The sequence below is a fragment of the Mustela putorius genome, unplaced genomic scaffold (genome assembly GCF_011764305.1).
Source record: "Mustela putorius furo isolate JIRA1106 unplaced genomic scaffold, ASM1176430v1.1 tig00000585_pilon_pilon_pilon, whole genome shotgun sequence".
Lineage (NCBI taxonomy): Eukaryota > Metazoa > Chordata > Mammalia > Carnivora > Mustelidae > Mustela > Mustela putorius.
This window is the reverse complement of record NW_025421424.1, coordinates 10,398,514-10,421,167: the sequence shown is the minus strand read 5'-3', so window position 1 is coordinate 10,421,167 and position 22,654 is coordinate 10,398,514. Positions and strand designations below refer to the sequence as shown.

Sequence of the window (22,654 nt, the reverse complement as noted above, 5' to 3'; positions counted from 1 at the left end):
AATCAGATGTGCCTAGGAATCAACTCGTATTCTTCATCTTCATCGAAATGCATTTATTTTGCCAAATTGGACCAGACATGGGTGAGAGACTATCTACATACACTCATTTCCTTGTCAGTGGTATGCTTTGAAATCAGATTTCTGGGTTACTTGCCTTGTTTCCCCTCTTGTGTCTTCATTTCCAAAACAGTGATTTCACTGACCTTAAATTTTAAAAGACAGTGTCATTCCCAGAAGGTTTAGTTCTTCATTTGGCTTTTTCTCTTCTGCCATGACTTAAGTCATCAGGTACCATTTAGAGAAAATGGAGAAGGATTGAAAAAAAAAATAATGTGACCCATTTAGCTGTGATGAATGAACTTATAAGTGCCTGATAAATGGGCCTAAGGGAGAGAAAGGCACAATATTGATAAAGGCTGTAATACAAAAGAAAGTACAGGAAAGGGAACCGAGGACTGAGTGGGCCCTAACCCACAGAAGGTACACAGCTGTAATAATTACGTTGTAATTTGCTCCTGCTAAGTCCAATAGAAAAGTGAGAATTCTCTTGGAGGAAGGCATAGTTCAAAGAGGGCATTTGTAATCCTGCATCTCTTAATTCACTCCGTAAATGTTGGCGAAGGATTTAAAGATTTAGTTCCTTTACATGAAATACAAATTATGGCTCATGGACTCCACCACCAAAACTGCATGACCAGAAAGCTTAAAAACAATTCTTTCTTGTATTAACCAGAGGCTTAGAAAAATATGCTTTGCTCTTTAATAGCTAATTACTACATGTGTAAGGCAGCCTAAATCTGCACTTTTTTTTTTTTTTTTTTTAAGACAAAGTAAGATTCCAGATGGAAACAAGAGGGCCTCTGTTTTGGTGATGTAGCATGTGTTGACATTCCGAAAGCACAAACACGTTTGAGTAACTAGCTGCTATTAGGAAAAAGAATTAAGATCCACATTGCTAAGCACAAAATAAGAACAATGGGTATGCACAGGCTGATTAGTAGAAATTATAGTCTGTCACGGTGCAAAAAAATACTGGACATAATAGCGAATACACATCGCAAACAACATGTCCTTATTTAACACTTAACTGTTCTGGATCTAACAGTGAGAATCCTAACCTACAGGCTTAGAAATACGTCTGTATGTCACCTATTAGACTCAAAGCTGTCTGAGAGCAGGGGAATGCTAGATCTACCTTCATACAATTGCTTTGCCTCAATTTTCTCATATAACAGACACAAAGTATGAAGGTACAGGCTTATTACAAATACTTTTTTTCTTCCGTGAGATTCCTCTGGGCCCGCATCAATGTATATGATAGGGAGCAAGGGAAGAAACCCAGGCAATGTTGGCATCCCCAAGACTCGGTAGGTGTAATGCCCAGAAGTCCTCCCAAGACTCACGTGGGAAGACATAGAACAGTTCGCAGAAATTGGTGATGGTTACTCTACTGACAATAGTCCCCATTTTCATGTTTCCTCTTTTGCAAAAGTAAAACGGGAAAAGGCGGATAGGCAGACAGAGAGAGAAAAGAAAGAGTTTGGGACTAATTCATATGAGTGATGGGATTTTTTTTATTTTATTGAATTCTGCACATAATATTTGCAATGAAAACACTTTAAAGCCAATGACAAGTTTTTTAAATGGATCAGATAAAAATATCACATAATCAACTCACAGATATTTACTGTATTTACTTAACAGAAGGCTCAAATTTATTATGACAAGAACATTAGAGAACACGGCATAAGAACTTACTTAAGCTTTACATTAATAAGTGATAAACTAACATAATTCAATATCGAAAGAATATAGAAAAAAGTGTTTGATTTTACATTTTATTCAGAATTCCATTATTTATTATGCCATTATTTGAGAATGACTATTATTTCATTCCATACAAAATAATACTTGTTTGACTTAGCTGTTTGATAAAAAGAACTAAATTTAAGGTGAGAAAATTGTAAATTCCGACATCATATAGCATATGCTCCACTTAATTATGCACAGTAACACTGCATTGCTAATTAGTAAGGGTACAGAACGTATCACAGACTGTTGATTTACAAGGGAAAGCAGTAACAGTGCCTCTCTGTTGTTTGAAAAAAAGAATTAAAGTGTGGTATTCTGTCACGACTTAACACATGAACCTTCTCCACATTCAAACTGAGCAGTCATATTTTAATTTTATTTGGGAAATTACCTAATTTTTAAATATGTGGATGAACTTTACAGCATATTTGAACTGTGGCTAAATGGTACTAATACAGTTATCTAATATTTGATAACCAATTTTTTTAATAGTTTTAAGAAATAAGGAGTTTATTTAAAATGAGGACAGTTTTTCTGCCCGCTCCCCCACACCTGTCCTCTGCTCATTACAGAACACATGGGATGGTTAACAACAAGCTGAGAGTCGGAGCCACTGGTCGGTCTGATAGTATGTTTTCCCTGAATCAGAATGTCTGCTGTTTCTTGGGTTATTGCTTCTTTCAACTGTTCCGTCATTAGGGTAGGTGATGAAGATAACTTTTCAGTCTAGCATTTGATATCACATGGCTTTGGTGTCTGTGGTCAGGGTGTGCGGACTTAATATGTTCTAGATGGAAAATGTTTGGCTCTCACCCTGTCTTCTGGAAGTATCTAAGAAGGGCTTACAAGAGCAAAAAATACCTTGTCCTCCAAACCTGAAATTTCCCAACATATCATTTAGAATAGATTTAAATTAAAGTTTTAAAGATATGGCAGTTATGGGGGCAAAAGAATATGACAGAAGGAGAACAGGGTAAAAAAAATGAGATTTGGAGCCATTTGTTGGCCATATGATCTTGGGCAAGTCACTTGATCTTTCTATCTGTTGTTTAAACTTCAGATCGTATTACCACTTTATATGCATATTTAAAGATTAAATAAGATATGGAGGATCTTTACAAAGTCTGACATAATAAACAAATGTAAGACACCGCTATGAAAAAAACTGTATTTGGATATCTCCATAATTACTATCTAAGATTTCAAAAACGTACTACTGTTATTATTACATTAACATATGACATAGAGATACTACATACACTGTTTGCTTTCCCTTGTAGGAACTTATAACTGAAATTATACCATATCATGGGGTAGTTCCAAAAATGGCCTATACTGAAAAAAAAAGAAGAGTATATTACTATTTGGTTTATAATCATACAATTTTATGGCATATAGGAAAAACACTTTGACAATTAGTTTTAAATAAACTAAATACTTAACCTTCCCACCCCAAACCCAGTATTAAGAGATCACATCATGGATACAATTTACTGGAAGAGATACTACTGTGGTTTGTTTCTGTATGGTCAGTTCACAAACTGTTGCAAGATACAATATTAACACAATTTGCTAGAATCACCATTGAGCAAATTTCAACAACTTTAAAAAAATAGATAAAACTACTTTTCACAATTATCACTAACACGAATATATAAGAGACTCAATTACACCTAAACTGAATTCACAAAACCAAAAATCATCAGATTAAATGTTTTAATGAATTGCTCGGCTAGTTAAAATATACATTTCCTATTATGATAGAGGCCTTTAAAAACTGCCCCCTTTTCTGAATGGAAGGATATAAGACTAAAACCTCTGGACAAATAATCTCATTATGACAAAATATTTCTGTATTACTCAAATGGACTAACATTTTAACAATTTCCCTAGTGTCCATATTTTAGCCTCTTTCTATCCTTATCTCTTTCTACCATAAAACCAGCAACCAGAATATACTCTTGTTTTTCAATGGGTATAGTTATCTCTTATCTATGTTGTACAAAAGCTATAACCGTTCTTTTCCCAACTGTCCACAAAAGCCAAACAGAAGTGTTTGGATTATCCCTGAATTTTGTTTCTCACTCCTGAGCAAAATTAATTACAATATGGCTCTATCAGGCCTCTTTTGTATTCATGAAAATTTACAAATTTTTGTGAATGTTATTTCAAATTATAGCCATTGATTCTGGGACTAAAACAGCATTACCTTCTTAATGAGACAAAAATGCACCTTGCAATCGGCTACAGTTCATTGGCAAGCCTAATATACTTAATTCTGGTTTGCTAAGTGTTTATTAAGCTACAAAAATTTAAACAGAAGTTTCACTGGAACAGAAATTTTGTTTCAATTAACTCAACATTCAAAAATGAAATGGTAAGTCATAATAGGTAAGCCACGGTCAAAATTAAAAGTTACTTTTTTTTTAATGTCTTGCTGAGGGTCCATTAGAAATAGGAACAGCTGGATTTGCAGTCTGTTCGGTCATGTGAGCAGAGATCTGTGGCATCTTAGTGCCAGGAGAGGAGCAACATGTCCACGTATATGTGCATCAGGACATTCTGAAAATGTTACAGAATTTTCAAAGATGTAGAAAAACACAAATTACTAAAGTCTTCATTGTACAGATAAAGAAACTGGGGGTCAGAGATGTCAAAGGTACTTTCCCTAGGACACCTGAGTTAGCAGAGTGAGCACTAAGGCACAGGCACCTGCTTAAACTCTACCAAACTGCCTCTTGTGAAAAAAAAAAAAAAAAATCAATCATAAGATAAACATTCCCATCCCTCTAACCTTTCCCCATGCTTCTGCTCTGGGGTTATAATGTTGAGTGTGTAGTAAAGCTCTGGCACTGTTTTTAGTATTTCATATACAATTTCAAATCACATTGACATCTAATTAAATTCAACAAATAATCTCCCCTCCTTTCCAGCAATTTCATTAATCTGTTTCCATTCTGCAGAGTGGTCTTTCTACTTTTTCATGATCCCATTAGAGGCCAGTGACAATTCTCGGAGGAGGAAAAAAAAAATCCTATTTCCTCTTCTCACACTCAATTTGAAGAATGGTGTATTTATGACACTTTCAAGGTTTAAATCTTATTTCAATGTAGTCTTTCCTTCTGAGATACATAAGAAAATCTGAGTACTTTAAGTATTCTTCAAAGCCTTTTCAAATGTATATAAATGAGGATTTGGAGGCTGGGAAAGGGCTTTGGGGATTATTTAACCCAGCACACCCACCTTGCAATTCAGGAAACTGTAGCCTAGCAAAGGTGAGTGACTTATCTAGCATCCCACAGGTAGAAAGTGGGTAAGTACTCTGGTCTCATGATATCTAGACCAATGCTATATTTTTGCCACACATTCAGGTGAACCATATTGGATATGACAGTCTACTCATATGGTGCCATTCTGTGCTTTTATTGCAAAGTCCAGGCTTTGTCTTTGTTTGAAACTGTGGCCTGTAATAATAATAATAATAATGCAGACATGATATAAAGTATACATAATGCTTAAAGTTGTGTCATTGGTGTTTCCTGAAGGTGGTACTTATGTCTATATTTGTAATGCCTACTGATCCTTACTGAAACATCTGAATGTCAAAGACCTCTATAGGACAGTTAATTGGTTTGTTTCAATCATGCCAATAGCTGATGTGAATTACTTTACTGTTGACCAGTCTGGGATCATCAGTTATGAGTATTAGGTGGCTAGAATGGATTGACAATTCCCTGGGCCAGTGTCTCTCATATGTGGGCTAACACAGAACAAAAACATGGTGGTGGCTTTGGCTCTGTTTTCACTTGAATCACAAATCACCCAGATGGGAGGTTCACATAGCTCAAATCTGAGATACTTACCACTCTTTTACTTCACTTTTTAATAGAGAGATCTGGTCTCAAAATTTTGACCACTGAAAAAATACCAGCAGATTTTACAGTATTCATTGTAGACATTGCCTCAAAGAAAGTTACCTGGATTATATCTCCTACCCATCTGTTGCTGCTAATAGCTATAAGTCTGTTTCAGTTACCTATTCTTATGTATTAACAATGTAGTTCATCACTGTATTTCCTTCTACATGGCATCAGAAAGTGTTATAATCTTGGCTTTGCTACTGGAATACTTCGATAGTAATGGAAATTCTACAAGCCCTCTTATTATAATTTAGCATCGTTATGCACTTGAATAACAGGAAATTGGTTATTTATGCATTTGTTTAGGTATGTTTCAAAAATAAAATATGAAAATGAAAAAAAATCTTCAGTATACCAAATGTTCACAGTTTGACTTCCATAAGGCTTATTAAATAATATACAAATAGCTACCATTCTGCTGAAATGTCACAGTAAATACATTAATAATGGCACAGAAGTGAAATATCCCCAAATGGGAAATCATCTTCATGACCTCCTAAATCTCTTTTCCAACTAAAACTTTGCTTTTTTTATTGAAAAAGTTCCATTTCTAAAGGAATAAAATACAAAAATAGAAAATGAGTCAAGAAACCTTTTACAGATATAATCTGAAGGAAATTCTATAAACATTAGATGAAATATTCTATCTTTAAGAATGTGCTTTGTCTCACCACACCAAACATCACATGAAAACTAACTTGAATGAGTATATTATACATGAACTGCTGAAAACTATAACTAAATATTAAAATTTCAGTTAAAATAGATAACTTAAACATATAAGTACTAATGTATCTTTAAATTTATGTTCAAGCTGAAAGCTACCTATGAGACTAATTGCAAATCTATCATTTTGAATCAAAAAATAAAAGGATGTTTAATCAAGCAAGGCACATTTCTTTTAGGCCAGTCTGTTTAATACCATTCATCTGGGCACAGTGTAGACTTCACATATTTACACGTAAAATGGGCCAATCTATGTAGGAGAGCCTTTGGTACAAAACACACCTTCACAAATAAGGTTTCACATCACCCAGAACACAGAAGATAACATTGCTGTATCTCAGGATTCAACACAGTCCAGTGATTAACTGAAAGAGGAAAACAGTACCAGTTGGCTTGTTACAAACAGACATTTAGGTTTTCTCTATCGGCAGTACTGATTAGTTTTTGAGTGATCTGATTTCATCAAGATGTCAAAGGGCTGAAATGATCCCTTCATATTTTTTGATGTTCTTCTTTATCTCTTTATCACTATCTTTAATACTGCATACAAGTTGAAGAGAATCCTCGAGCTTTAGAGCTGTTTCCTTTATATATAAAGCATTTATCAGAGACAGGTTTAATGTCAGCTAAAACAAAACATGTGCGGGCAGACAGATCACACCGCTCATCAGCAACACTGCATTCTTGATGGAGGCAATCTAAAAATGAGAATCCTACTGGCCAGTGCAGCTCTACAGTTCTCTATGTGGGACTCCTCAGGTATCTGTTGGGCAAAGCACAGTGATTTACTATATATTTAGCATTTTAAAAAATTGTAGACTTCATGTCAATATAAAATATTCTAGTCACTATACTTTTCATAACTTTGGGTTGGTTTTTTTTTTTTGTTGTTGTTGTTGTTGTTTTACTGGTACCCTGAAAGTTCAACCAATTTAATTTTCTGAGCTTATTGGGGCGCCTGGGTGGCTCAGTGGATTAATTTTCTGAGCTTATCAACCACATATCAAAGCTTAGTTTTATAAATTAGAAAAAGTTTCTGAGTATGCTTAAAGTATGAACTTTTTGTCCTTATTAATACCCACTTCCAGATGTAGTCCAAAGCAATGTTTGCCTTTTGAACATAAAATTTTATCTTCACCTTTAGAACCATTCGAAACATTCTGAGTGCGTATTGTCTTTTAGATAAATATGTGTGTTAATTTTCTCAATGTATTTCCAAGGATTGGTTTCTTTCCTGGCAGTACATCCCACTGTGGTGACCTAAGATGAGAACTCTTAAAGTGAACAGAAATCCTATGCTCAGATAAGTGTTATGGAGAAGTGGAGAGGGAAGGTGTGGTGGGTGGAGCACGGGGTGGGGGGGAGGGAAGGAGAGAGGCAAAGAGAGATAGAGATTGAGAGAGAGGGAGAAACAGTCTCAAAATGAATATGGTGAAAACTGTGTTCTAGTCATCATGCCTGTACTTTATCTTGTCATTACACAAATAACATTCAATCAGTTGGTCTTTTAAAATATAAACTCTGCATAGTTATGCACCACTTCAAGAAATCACAAATTAAGACAGTAACTGCTCAACCAGGGTCTGTGGAGAACCAAGAAATAAAAGTTCAAGGCTTGGTGCTTTCCTCTGCCAACTATGACTATCTTGTTCACTACTATGTCTAGAGTCTAAAATGGTGGCTGGACAGAGTAGACAATCTGTACATTGAATGAACGAATACATTCCTGTCACTGTGCACCGTGCCTGACACATAGCAAGTACTCAGTAAATATCCACTGAGTGAATAAGGGGATATGTAAAAATCAGATTCATGTATTCTAGAGATTTACTAACAGTAGTAGAAAGGAGACTTCTAAATACACAAATAGAAAAATGCTAAACTCAGTTCCAGCTTACAGTGGTTGAGTAGCTAGTAATGACTACTGATTACTAGAAATTACAAGTAACATGAATGATCTGGCACCCATTTCATTTCCTAAGTGCCTAGCTGCTGTAGCTTTGGTTATCTTGAGATGGTTTTATTAAGCTGTCCTTCTCTTGCTACTATTACATCCTTCTTCTATAAGAAGCTGAGCCTTTTTTTAAACCTCGTGTGTCAGTCCCTGTCTCAAGGCTCTTGGGACTATTAAATAAGTGTGGTAGAGCTCAGCATCTTAATGGACTGTGGGTGTGGAAGGAGCTGCAGTTTAACAAAACAAGAAATCAAAGTGACATTTGAATGGTAATCATGTTTATATTAGTGGTTAGGAAAGAGCTGAAGGGCTTAGAAGACGGAAGTCAACTCTACAAAAACAGAGGGGGAAGTGTAATAGAAAATGGTGAGACCTATAATTGAAGATATTTGACCAAATAAATTTTCTAACATATGAAGCAAGAAAAGAGCACAAGAACGGTCAAATTTCTGTAATTATGAAGCTTGTGAAGAAGTAAGTGGCACCTCCACCAAGGCCTAAACAAAAGAGGTATAGACACCCAGCTTACTTAGCTTCATATTTGGTGATGGAAGGGGTTACAATCATTCCACAACATGGAGTTTTATGGGAACTTTGTTTTGATGTGCCTGTACTTCGACATCTATTAAACAACTTAGAGTTGGCTGCATACCAACAACCTCTTTCATTTCTGCCAACAAAATGGTAATGCATTAGCCAAAGGACTAGAAAAATTTCTCATTCAATTATGTACACTTTCCTGATTGGCCTCTTGGAAATTATATACTCTTGGCAACCCCCCCAAAAAAAGTTTAAATTCACTCAGTAATTAAAGTTGGTAATGTGCTAAGATAGGAGCTTTGTCAAAAATCTAGAAAGTCATGGAAAAATGAGCTTGAGTTGTAATCACTGCTACTTTGAGCAGTATTTAGATCTATTAATAATAAATATCCTTAATTCACATTACAGTCTGATAGAATAAACTGATCTTTTGATATAAGTTAAAATGTTGCAGGTAAATGATTTTTAGAATATAGGTATAAGGCAATTCAAACACAGTTTTTACCTGGAGATATTATTCTGTCTGTGGTTTTTAGTTATCCACTACATTTTGAAATCCAGCATAGAGTCTCTCTTGTTTAACATGCTTTTTATTTTAATTTCTTATAGAGTTAATCTATTGGTGAATAACTGAAGTTTTTTTGTCCTATAGTCATACATGAGGTTAATATAAAATGTAATGGCATATGAGGCTGCCTGTTATAATTTCTAATACCTTGAATACTCCAGTTTATAACAGAAAATTCAGTAAAACCCATATTGGGTTAAATAACAAAAATACACAATGTAATAATTCTTCATTCCAAATCAGAAAAAAAACATGAAAAAATAAGAAATGAAAATTATTAATTTCAGTTCTCTGTTTTGTGACATTCCTTTAACAAGTCCTGACAACGTGTCCTCAGAAGAGAAATGATCTCTGTCCTAATTGGGCTTAACTGTATAAAGTGATGGAAGGCAAAAAGAGTTTCTAACTTCTGTTGGTTAACATATGTAATCTCAAGCACATGCTTCAGTTTTTTTTCTTTACATTTGGTGGCATGTTTCGTAAGGAAATTGTTCCACTTAGATGTACAGAAGTAACACCCAGTCAAGGTCTGGTCTGTTGTGCCTGAGAAACCCAGAGAAAGGAGAAAATTCAGAAGGGGTGTAGAAAAGGTTCCTTTCTGTTCATATGTGGAGTACCTGCATTTTCTGCTGCACTGTTACGATATTACCTAAAGTGCATCTATTATGATATTACCTAAAATCACAGCAGTATCTGCAGTCTTCTTTTATATCAATACTTCAGTTTAGTCTCAGTAGTTCCCATACTACACATGTCAGTTTTGCAAAGCTTCTGGAAACTTCCCTATACCAATATATACCAACATATGTTCCCTCTACCAACATAGGTGCCCCTCACCTATTTTATTTAGAAGTGACCTAAGTTTTACCATTATAAAAGTCACTGTGAGAATCTGCTCTTACTGCTTGTGGGTTCGATGTCCCCCTCTTCTTTAATACATGAAAAAGTCACTTTAAAAAAATTACCATTTTCTGTGATCTTCCCATATATCGTGATGATTACATAAAAAATTAAGTTATTTTAGGGGTGCCTGGGTGGCTCAGTTGGTTAAGTAGCTGCCTTCAGCTCAGGTCATTATCTCAGTGTCCTGGGATTGAGCCCTGCTTTGGGTTCCCTGCTCAGCGGGGAGCCTGCTTCTCCCTCTCCCTCTGCCCTTCCACCCTGCTTGTGCTCTCTATCTCTCTCTCTCAAATAAATAAAGTCTTTTGAAAAATTAAGTTAGTTTGTGAATGAAATCATTTTATTGGGTAAGGCCGTATCTATAGCGATATAATTCTTGAAGGTGATTCACCGATGAAATATCTAATGCCTTATTCAATTAGTGTCCATAGTAATGAAAACCCCATGGATATTTTAGGACTTACCATTAACTAAAACCAAGACTTTACTTATAGCAAATTTCCTTAGGATGTCTGCTAGTTAGGTAAATTCCCAGAGATATCACTTATTTGTTCTGAATTTTACTGTACTATGTAAGCCAATCAGTCAACAAGTATATATTGAGTATCATTTACAAATAGTGCTTATTAGCTGCTAGGTAGGAAACAGTTTCTGTGAAGCATTCCAACTCCAGGTAGCCATGGTGATTAGGAGTGATATATAATGTTATTTAAAAATTATTTATGTTAAGGAATTCCACCCCCATAATTGGATAGCACTTTGTGGGGGAAAACCTGCTGCAGCATGTTTTACCAAATGGAAACCTTCTCCAGCGAACCAGGTTATTTTACCCATAACAACAATGATGATGAGTATAAGCCTCACAGCGATAGAATGAAGCATAGATACATGACAAGAAAACTTTGCTTATAGTTTAAAAACATCCAAATCAGAATTTCCTTCCTCTCATCCCTTCCCTGAATAAAGAGTTATATAGCACCAACTTTACTCCAGGTCTTGAGGGATTCAATAGCAATGGATAGACAAAAATTCTTTATTCTCATGGAAGGGAAGGGAATATGGACAATAAACAAAGTAAGGAAAATATCTCATGTTAGAGGAGAAAACAAAGCAGAGACAGGATAAAGGAGTGCTGTGGGGGCTGCTTGTTTAAACAGAGTAGTGAGTGAAGGCTTCAGTGAGATGGCGACACCTAAGAAGGTGATGGGGCGAGCCATGCAGGTAGCAGATGTCAGAGCATTCCAGGCAGGTGCAACAGCACATGCAAAACCCTGAGGTAGTGCACGCTTCGTCTCTTTGAGGAAAAGCAAGGAAGCTGGCACTGCGGCTGTACAGGGTCACACGGGAGAGGAATCAGAAAGGAGGTCAGAAGGGTAAGGTGAGGTTGAGTAGGTAGGGCCTTGCAGGCCATGTGAGGCCTTTAGTGTGTAGCCTGTGTGAAATGGAGTGCCAAACAGGGGTTTTGCTGTGAAGAAGTGACATAACCTGACAAGTGCTTTAAAGGGTTTTCTCTGGCTGTTATGTTGAGAATAGACTCAAGCAGGGGAAGGGATGGAAGTTGGTGGAACCAGCAGGAGGGTACTCTAATAATCCAGGTGAGAGATAACAATGCTTAGAACTGGTGTTTGCAGAACTAAGACTGGAAACACTTTGAGAGGGAAGCCAACAGGATTTGACAATAGCCTGGATAAGGGGTATGACAGAAAGAGAGGAATGTAGGAAAATTCCAAGGATTTTAGCTAGAGCAACCAGAAAATTGAAGTTACAGTGATAGAAAGCGGGAAAGGGGCAAGAGACATAGGTTTGGTGGCAAGGGTTGGAGAGGAGAGGGAAGCTCAGTTTCAGACACATTAAGCTCAAGATACCCATCTGATATCTAAGTAGAGATGTCAAGTAGGTAGTTGGAAATTCAACCTGAAGTTCAGGGGAGAAGTCCAGGTAGGGGAGAGAAATTTACAGATAGATAGTCTAATGCTATGAGAATAAGACCTAATGCAGAAGGAAAAGAGGTCTAAGGACTAAGCTGTGGCCCATGGGGCTCTCAAACATTAAGACTCAGGGGAGATGAGAAAGACCCAGTAGAAGAGATTGAGAAGGAGGAGCCAGGGAGGTAGTAAGAAAATACAGAGTGTCATGCCCTGAAGTCAAATGAAGAACTTCTTCCCAGGAGGGGAGGAAGTATTTCAAAGCAGCAAATGGTTCTGATGGGTCAAATGAAATGACCACTGGGGTGAGCTATAGGAGGTCACCAGTGACCTTGAAATGTACACACTTGGTGAAGCGAGGGGGTGAAAGTCTGTTTGGAGCAGATTTAGGAGAAAATGGGAAGGCATTCAAGGATGAACAAAGAGTGATAGAGTCCCTATTCTCATAGAAGAGACAGACATTAATCATATAACACAAACAAATATAAAATGACAGCTATGTCAAGAGCACATACTATATTCAGTTCATTCTAAGACATACTGAAAGACCCCTCCCCTAGAAGATAGATAGGATAACTAACCACTTGTTTGCTTTTCTGTGAACCGCTGGCTTTTAGGCGTAAATTAGGTTATTAATTGCTTATTAATTGCTCTTTTGCCCTTCTGTAACTGCTTGGCTTATAGAAATAATAGAAGACGCCATGATGGCATTCCTACCTTCCCCCTTCTTGTTCCCCCTCCCTGCCTCTCTCCTCCCGCGCGCAGGCCCTCAGAACCAATCAGCTTGTTCCCCCTTCCCGCCTCTCTCTTCGCGCGCGGGTCCCCAAAGCCAATCAGCAAACTCCACGTATGCCTTTTTCAAAAGTTCTGTCAACCAATCAGTTGCGCCCCACCCAAAACTTGTTTGTACCTGTCTATAAAAACCCGGCACCACCCCAGCCGGGTGTGCTCAGCTAGCAGGAGCTGCTGACCACCCGCAGGCGCCTGCGTAACAATAAAGAACCTCTTGCTGATTGCATCCAGTGGCAGTGTTGGATTCTTGGGTAAGGGGATCCGCGGGTCTTTCAATACTTTTTCAGACTTAAGCATCTATGAAATTGGGATGTACCTTAAAATCCCTGGTACTATCCCTTAAAATGGGCAGCTTTTCTTTTTTCAGTGGCACATAGAATAACAGTTTTCCTTATAATGGAAGGCTCCTTAAATTTGATGAAATGTAGCATAACAGGGAACTGACAAAACCAGTCATGAGAGATATCCTGGAGGGAATACTGAAGTAAAGTATAAGGTAACAAAGTGAAGAGGGGGCTGACAGGGGGAACATCTACAAGGATTCCCCCACAGATTAAGGGTGAAGGGTAGCTTAACCCCTAACTAGAAGATCAGGGCCTAGACAGACCATGTAGGGCCATGAAGGCTGTGTTAAGCATTTACGTCTCTATCCAAAAAACAAGGTAAAGACCTTAAAAGAATTTAAAGTAGGGGCAGGTGATGCAATTAGGTTTGAGTCTCAAAATGATGCTTTTGGCTATCAGGTGGAGAATGGGTCAAATCGGCCACAGCAAATGTAGCGAGGCCATTTGAAGAGACTTTCACACCTATTTTGGATAGAGATGACAGTAGCATAGATTAAAGTGGTGATGGCAGTGATGCTGAAAAGTAGATTATTTTCAGGGATATTTAGGAGGTGAAATGACTAAGCTCAGTGATAGATGGAATGTATTTACTACTTTATAAATCTATCACATTAATAAATACATTGATAACACTAGGCAATAAATCTGCATTTTAAGCAAGGTTATGAAAACATAAAAATGCTTTGTAAATGTCTATGCACCACATATGAATGAAAACCCATACTTTGGAAATTCACCAATTTTAGACTGTTTAGATCTGTAGACAGAAAGTAAATATATCTTAGGATAGAAAATAACAGGTAAGGGATTTGTGTGTGTGTATGTGTAACAAATTACCCTCATTGGTTTCTCTTCCAAATTAAGTCATATGTTTTAATTTAAGGAGCATGTTTAACTGTATAAAATAAGAATCTTAGGATTCAGAGAATTTCCATAAAGAACAAGAGTTTAAAATAAACTTTAACAAAAAACCAGTGAAACAGAAATGATGATTGACATATAACATGTAAGTACAATGTTAGTTTTCATTCTAAAAAGTTAGTGGGAATCTCAATAAAGATTTCTAAGAGCCTTTGTGCTCTGCTGAAAGGGGTGGGGGTTATGTTGGGGCTCACTGGAAAAGAAAAAGATTCTCTCCACTCTTTAGCACCAGGCTGGGGTATGATCCCTGTATCTGCAAAGTCAGAACCCTATATGCACAAATTTATTCTTAATGTTCTTCAGATACAAGAAAACATCATTTTTTGCTCATTTAATGCTATCTTACTAACAACCAGAATCCCAGGAATTACTTTTCAGGCTAGAGCTCCTATTCTGCACTATTTAGATTGCAACAGTAATAAAATGGCTTCCAAGAAAATGATGGAGCTGATTTTCCAGATCTTCTCTTTAATGTATTTGATAGTTAATGGTGCAAAATTTGAAATGCAACACATTCAGTACAAAAGGGGGGGTGAAGAACCACAAAAACGTTTCTTCGTAAAATGCTTTTTTCTTTATAATTCCTAAGACAGAATTAGTTTACAGCATCACTGAAAACAAAGACAAATATTTGAAAACTTTCTAACCTGTCTGAATCACTTAAATTACATTTGCAAGGTGAATGTGAGCATATAAAAATATTATTATCATATACTTTCTAGCAATGGCCATTTTCTGGCAGGAGTTTAGGAGCTGAGTCATGATAGCACAGGGTTTGGGCTCTGCATGGCTTCCCTTCCTTCCTCCTGCCTCCTCTGATCTGCCCTCTCTCAAAGGTTTTCAACCATTCCCTGCAAGTTATAGAAAACAAATGACTATTAAAATACTGCCAAACAAAATACGGAAATTAGTAGCATGGAAATAATAGTCTTATTTTCATTTAAAAGGTAAAATAAAAGACAGAAGGAAAAGCCCCACCCTAAAACGCAAGCCCTAAATATCCTCTGCCCCATTCTTCTGTTCTTCACCTCTATCTCAGTGTTTCCATAAGTCTTCAGATTGGGGGGAGGGGGGCACTTGTGCTTCTTTGCATTTCTTAGTGGGAGGGGTTATCACTTCTATTTACAGCTGAGAGGTGGGAAGGACTTGGAACTGCTAGAGAAAATGTTGAAATTTTAAATGTATGGAAGTCATTAAATTATAGTTATGGTTCTTAAAGGAAAAAACTATTGGTATTAGATACACTGAATTTATATACTTTGACCAGAGCAGTTGCTTGAGTACGTTTTATGCCAAAGAGATAAATAACAAATTTTATGTCAACAAACCGTAACTTTAAATTTCTTCATATTCTGCATTTAAAATTTCAATCCCAGAAATTTTGTCTCAAAATTTAGAAATCACTGATATAATGCTGACTCTTATGAGTAGCTGTTTGTGATTATGTCACCATAGTTGGTGGGTATTAAAATTTGGTATAATATCAGTTTAAAGCATCATAAAAGAAATAAATAACAACATTATTTTTATCTCTGGATTCACCAGCTCTAGGGTAAATACATTTTCCCCAGGGTTTTGATAGACATGCACAGCACCAGTCACACCTCCTCCCATGAATCTTTTGTACCCACAGACATATGTATACCTTTCAACATCCAAGATGTACAGTTGAGCTCAACAGTGAAGTCTTTGTTTTAGCAAAGCTAAATGATATGTGTAAACTTAGGCTCTTTTGCATTTTGCTGTAAGCCCAAATCACTATGTATTTTGGTTTTCTGAATGATTTAGGACCTTAGAGAAGGGGCTACAGCCATTATAAAGGACAGAAGTATATTCTAATGTGTTTTTGAGCACAGATGCTCTTCAAGATCCATGGAGTGACTGGGTAAGGCAATAATGTTGCAAATTTCAATGAGGTGGCAATCTCCTTCTGCTTTCAATCCTTTTGTTCTAAGTAATTTCTCCTTTCTTAATAAGGGGGAGTCAAAATATTTACACTATTTGCTGGCATGGTTATTGGGTAACCTAAGCAAAGTATAAAGAAATGGAAAAATAACAATTTGCATAATACTATCATCTACTGTAGATTAAACACATGAAAATAGGAAATTAATCTTAAAACTGAAAAATATCTATTGTCCTAGCAGGTATCACTACTATGATTATGCTTTCTGGGTATAATATTAAATGCAGAAAAATCAATCATATAGGAAAATAATCTTTTATTAGTAGGAAAGTTGATTTCTTGCTCAATTTAAATACCTTATATTTAATCCCTATGGTTAAAAATCCCTGATGATTGGGGCACCTGGGTGGCTCAGTGGGTTAAAACCTCTGCCTTCGGCTCAGGTCATGATCCCAGAGTCCTGGGATCGAGCCCCACATTGGGCTCTCTGCTCGGCGGGGAGCCTGCTTCCTCCTCTGTCTCTGCCTGCCTCTCTGCCTGCTTGTGATCTTGATCTGTCAAATAAATGAATAAATAAATCTTTAAAAAAAATCCCTGATGATTAAGAAAGGGTTAATTCTCAATATACTGCCTAAGGTAGGTTTCTAGAAATATATTCACTACAGGAATTCATTATTTAGTAACATGGGCTGAAGTCAAACCTTAAAGCATAAGATTTATTGTTTCAATCTCTTTCAAGTCACGCAATTAAAGGAACATGAGTTTGGGGGCCGAATGACCTGGCTTTAATCAGAGCTGGGTTTCTTGCTAGCTGTGAAGTCTCTGGGAAATCACTTAACCAAAACTATCTATTACCCTCCTGAAGTAGGTGAATACCACTTACCTTGCAGAGTTGAGACGTGTCCAGGACATGATAATTACATGGTAATTATTACAGTTACACAGACAGTAAATAGGAAGACACTGATTACTTATGTATTTTGTATCATTCACAAAGCTCCGTGTTAATTACACAATGCTTGTAAGTAAGGATCACAATAATAATGTAATCTCTTGGCAAAATCTCTGCTGCATAGCATGCAAGTATTTTTTCTAAGTAGTATACCTGTAGCAACATTCAACATTCACCAAAACTCTATGAGATGCTATTTATTATTCTCATTGTACCAATAAGGAAACTGAGGCACAGAGAGGGTAAGTAATTTACTCATGGAGAAGAGTCTGGATTCAAACCCTGGCAGTATGACTGCAGAGCTAAAAAACCTGAAAATAACATTAATGTAAGATTATTGCCATTCACTCATCAAGAATTACTGAATACATACAAAGTGCTACATGTGCTAGGCGCTAGTGTCCAAAGTCTGTATTTGTCAAAATACAGAACCTACAACCTTTACGGAGCTTATAATTTGGCAAAGGAGGCAATTATACCACCTCAAAGTGATGACTCAAAAAGCTGTATTTCTCTGGATTAAAAAAAAAAAAAAGGTCTTCTTCATATTACTATTAATAACCATACATTTCTAAAAATTATGGTACAACCATAATTTACTTATAGAACTAAGCAGGGTTTCTATATCTTCTAAATAAAAGTGAATAAAAGTGTCATTGTACTTTGTTCATCTTCCCATCAAGATCTTTTAGGAACATATATAAAAATTATTCTTAACATTATTACTATAGTGTGTCTAACATATTACTACCAAAATGGGTTACAAAAAGAATGGTCATTAAGAATACCAAGAATTTGATCAAAAGGTAGATCAATGGTAAAAGTAACTCAAACAAGTAGCAAAGGACTACAGATAAAGGAGTCTTATTTTGATGCACATACAGATAAAAGCAGGGACCCCATGACCAGGTATACAGATCTCCTGCCTCTATTACGTTTTTGTCTTTTCTTTCCTCTCCCCTCACTAGAAGTCTTCAACATTCTTTTAAACTGTATTAACTACACAAATAATAAAATAGGTAGGCTTCTGATTACCTGAAAAAACTTTATTAGATTTAGAATTAGGGTTACTCTCACTTCCTTTAGGACCGAATAGTTATACCCTATAAAAAAAAAAAAAAAAAAAAAAAACAAAACAGCTGTGCACAATGTGTAACTGTGAAAAACATAGTATAATACCTATAACGTATATAAAATAAAATAATTTCATTAAAAAGCAGGATTACCCTTGTAAGTTTAACCATTTTTGTTTAAAATGACTGTACTACTGCATACTAGTAATTATGTAAATTAAAATTGGGCCAATAATCTAATAGCAGTAGGTTCTGCCTTTTATCCTTTTTTTTTTCTTTTCTTAAAGGGGAAACAGGTTGTTTAGAAGCCAAGAGGGTTAGTAAAAGGAATGGAATCATTTTCAGTTCCATTTTGGTGAAGGTTATTCTAAAGAGCAATGACTCCCCCCACACACCCACCCTTTTGTCATTAAACAATAGAAACCAAAGGTCAGTAAACAACATGGAAATCAAAAGGAAAAGATGTAAGTGATCTTTAAAAGGCACCTGCATGTAATTAATATAAAACCATTGGTTTTGCAAGTATTGCCAATCTAGACAAGAACAGCATTTTCCTAGTTCTGAGTCCAAAGAGGGAGAGCTAGAGCTCTCAGTACCCCCAAACAGTGCTCACCTGATTCTGTTTGTCTTCTGGCAACCCCTGGTAATATGGCTGAAACTTGCAGGAATTTTCCCAGGATGTGGTTACTTCCCGTCCCTCCTTTTTATTGATTGTCTGCAATTCCCTCAGTTAAAAAACAGGCGTCCTTCGTATTTTTAAAGTTTATTTAGCTTTTCAAGTGCTGTTTGTGGGATCTGGAACTTTTTTTAAGAGGAAGTCTGAAGGTTCCTTGTAGTAAAGTTTCAGGTACATGGACTGAATCTTTCATTTGCTTACGTACAGAACACTTTTACATTTGCTTTTAAATTTCACTGGTTGGCTTGAAACTTCTTGGAGGAAGAAAACAGTATCCTTTGAAGTTATTGCCTAATTTTTGGCATTTAATTCAAATCATGCCTCACTGGAGTGTATTTCTAACATTCCAAAGGCGGTATTTTCCTTCCCGATTCAGTCATGAGATGATATCAGTGACTTTCTGTAGTAAAAAAAATATGCATTTTGTGATTCATTTCACCACCTCATTTTCTCAGACATAACCTTATTTGTGCGGTTTATTCAAACAGTGGTTTTCCTTATGAAATCCTGTAAGGAAGAACCATCTGGAAAGGTTACTGTGGAAACCGCAGGGGCTAGGGGGTGGGGCTAGAGAGCAAGAGATGCCATGACAACCTTTTTCGGGTTTCCCAGGAAACAGGGGTTGCTATGGGAACTGCATCAGTCAGGTCCGAATTAGTAACTTCCGCTGGAAGGAGTGTCTGCCACTTTAATCTTCTTGTGATACTGCAGAAGCTTATCTCGCAGACGCATTAGGAATTGTTTGTTTGTTTCTCTCAGCAGCACTGAAAACATCTGTTTCTACACTTTGATAGATGTTGCCAGGAACACACACACAGAACTTCAGAGGAATCTGCCTGTCTGCCCCCCTTTCGAAATGCTTAACAAGCCTCAAAGAGTTCAACTGATTTAGTCAGATCAGGACACCTTGGGCATTTCCCTTTATTCAAAATGGTAGAAATGTTTAAAATTCTGGGAGGGGTTCTGAATAGAAATTCCAGTCAAAAAAAAAAAAAAAACAACAACAACAAATAAACTTACAGTGGGTTTACAAGTCATTGTTCTAATTAGACTTCTCATACACGTATCCACAGCGAAGGCAACTGAACTAAATATTCAATAATGTTAATGGGTACAGCAAACAGAAGCATCCTTTAAGTATGTGCCTTCTTTACTTAGTAAAGAAACAACTGTCTTTTCAATTCTGAGGTTAGGCAGTTATTCTAACTGTTCTTTAGTTTCATTTCCTCCCAGGATGTACTTTTTTTTTTTTTTTAAGAGGGTGTGTACTAGAAATGAAGTTTACAGTAAGTTTGTTCTTTGCGATATTACAGAAGGGGGAGAGAAAAAAAAAAAGGAGAGCTGAGAGAATGCAGCCCACTTGCAAAACTGACACCTGTTTCAGTATGAAGCAGTAGGGAGAGGGAAAATGAAGTGTGCTTTCCACTTCTTCACGTCCTTTCCTTGATGAATGGTCTGGAAATGTATAAAACAAGGGCATACACAGACCAAGGGGGCACGTTCCACACAATACTGAGCACAGCATGTCACTTGTAGCATATATTAAACATCAGTAAATATCTTTTTGATGTTGACACAGGAGTTGGGATTATTGTTCGTGGTGCAGGTGGCCGTGGAATTGCCCGTTTTGAAAGGGGTCTGGGGGAATGCGCTATGGTTCATGCCCCCCTCTTCAATCACCATATACTCCGACTTACTCAGAGTCGAGTTACTCCTTGCTTTTCGGAGCTCCTCGGCCGAAGAGGAGAGGTGCTGGCAACTTCCCACGTGCATGTACTGAGCTTGCTCTTCCCCTTCTGTCTCCCGGTGGTAGAAGTAATTGAAGTTGGAAACAATCACAGGGACTGGCAAAGCAATGGTCAAGACACCAGCGATGGCACAGAGCGACCCCACAATCTTGCCCCCTATGGTCACCGGGTGCATATCCCCATAACCTACGGTTGTCATGGTTACCACTGCCCACCAGAAGGCATCCGGGATACTGCTAAAACCAGAAGTGGGGTCGTCTGCCTCAGCAAAGTAGACAGCGCTGGAGAAGAGGATGACCCCAATGAAGAGGAAGAAGATGAGCAGCCCCAGCTCCCGCATGGAAGCCTTCAGCGTCTGGCCCAGGATCTGCAGCCCCTTGGAGTGCCGGGAGAGCTTGAAGATGCGGAAGACCCGCACCAGCCGGATGACCCTCAGGATGGCCAGGGACATGGCCTGCTGTCCATTACCCTGTCGCTCGGCCAGCTCGGTGCCCAGAGTGATGAAATAAGGGATGATGGCCACGATGTCTATCAGGTTCATGATATTTCGCGAGAAGGTGGCTTTGCTAGGGCAAGCGAAGAACCGCACGAGCAGCTCAAAGGAGAACCAGATGATGCACAGGGTTTCCACTACGAAGAAGGGATCCGAGAAGCTGGAGGCTCCGGCTGGGGCCCCCGACGTGCTGTTGCTGGCCGCCTCGAACTGCTCCTGCGACGACGCGGCGGGGTAGTCCTTCTCGTCGCGGAACTCGGGCAGCGTCTCCAGGCAGAAGATGACAATGGAGATGAGGATGACGAGCACGGACACGATGGCGATGCCCCGCGCCGGCCCGGAGCTCTCCGGGTACTCGAAGAGCAGCCACACCTGGCGCTGGAAGTCGCGGCGGGGCAGCGGCCGCTCTTCCTCCCGCAGGAAACCCTCGTCCTCGCGGAACTTCTCCATGGCCTCCTCGCCCAGCTGGTAGAAGCGGATCTCCTCGGAGAAGATGTCGATGGGCACGTTGACCGGCCGGCGGATGCGGCCGCCCGACTGGTAGTAGTAGAGGATGGCGTCGAAGCTGGGCCGGTTGCGGTCGAAGAAGTACTCGTTGCGGAGCGGGTCGAAGTACCTCATGCGCCGCTTGGGGTCGCCCAGCAGCGTCTCCGGGAACTGGCAAAGGGTCTTGAGCTGCGTCTCGAAGCGCAGCCCGGAGATGTTGATGACCACGCGCTCCCCGCAGCAGTCCTGCTCCCCGGCGGCCGGCAGCGCGGGCGGCAGCGGCTCGTAGCGGTCGCGGTCGCAGCCGCCGCCGCCGCCGCCACAGCCGCCCTGAGGCGGGCCCCCGCCGCCGTCCGCCGCCTCCGGCTCCAGCAGGTGGTCCCCGGGCACCACCGTCATGTCGGGCGGCAGCGCTGGGCCTGCGGCGGGCTCGGCGAAACCGGGGTTCACCAGGTTGTGGGCGCCGCCGCCGCTCGCGGGGCGCTGGGGAGGGTGGGCGCGGTGGCGGGCGGAGGGCGGCGGCGGCGAGCGCAGCAGGCTGAGGTGCTCGTCCATGCGGCGGGAAGAGGCGGCGGCGCGGACCGCGTCGCTCCTCCTCGCGCTCCCCGCCCCTCTGCCGCCTCCGCCCCCCTCCCCGAGCCCGGCCCGCAGCCTGTTGCTGCCGCCGCCGCCGGCGCCGCGGCCGCCGCGAGGCTCGGAGCGGATCTGGCGCGGTCGGCGGGGCTCCTCAGGGGGGACGCCTCCTCGCCCGCCCCAGCGCTGCCCCGCCCCTCCCCCGCGGAGCGCGCGCCCGCCGTCCCCCCGCGGCCCCTCAGGATGCCCGCCCACCGCGCGAGCGCGCGCCCGGCTCTGCCGCCCCGCGGCTCACGGGGACCGTGAGGCCCGGGCCCCCGCCTCCCAACCCCCCGACCCCCTCCT

The 22,654-nt window shown here is 39.4% G+C and overlaps 1 protein-coding gene across 1 annotated transcript; it reads right to left on the bottom strand.

Annotated features, from left to right (window-relative positions):
• Nucleotides 1–19,080: 19,080 nt before the first annotated feature.
• Nucleotides 19,081–22,377, bottom strand: KCNA3 (potassium voltage-gated channel subfamily A member 3). The gene has a single exon (XM_004769886.2). It carries the CDS (start codon nucleotides 22,289–22,291, stop codon nucleotides 20,552–20,554), a length of 1,740 nt encoding a protein of 579 aa, XP_004769943.2. The 5' UTR covers nucleotides 22,292–22,377; the 3' UTR covers nucleotides 19,081–20,551.
• Nucleotides 22,378–22,654: the final 277 nt, after the last annotated feature.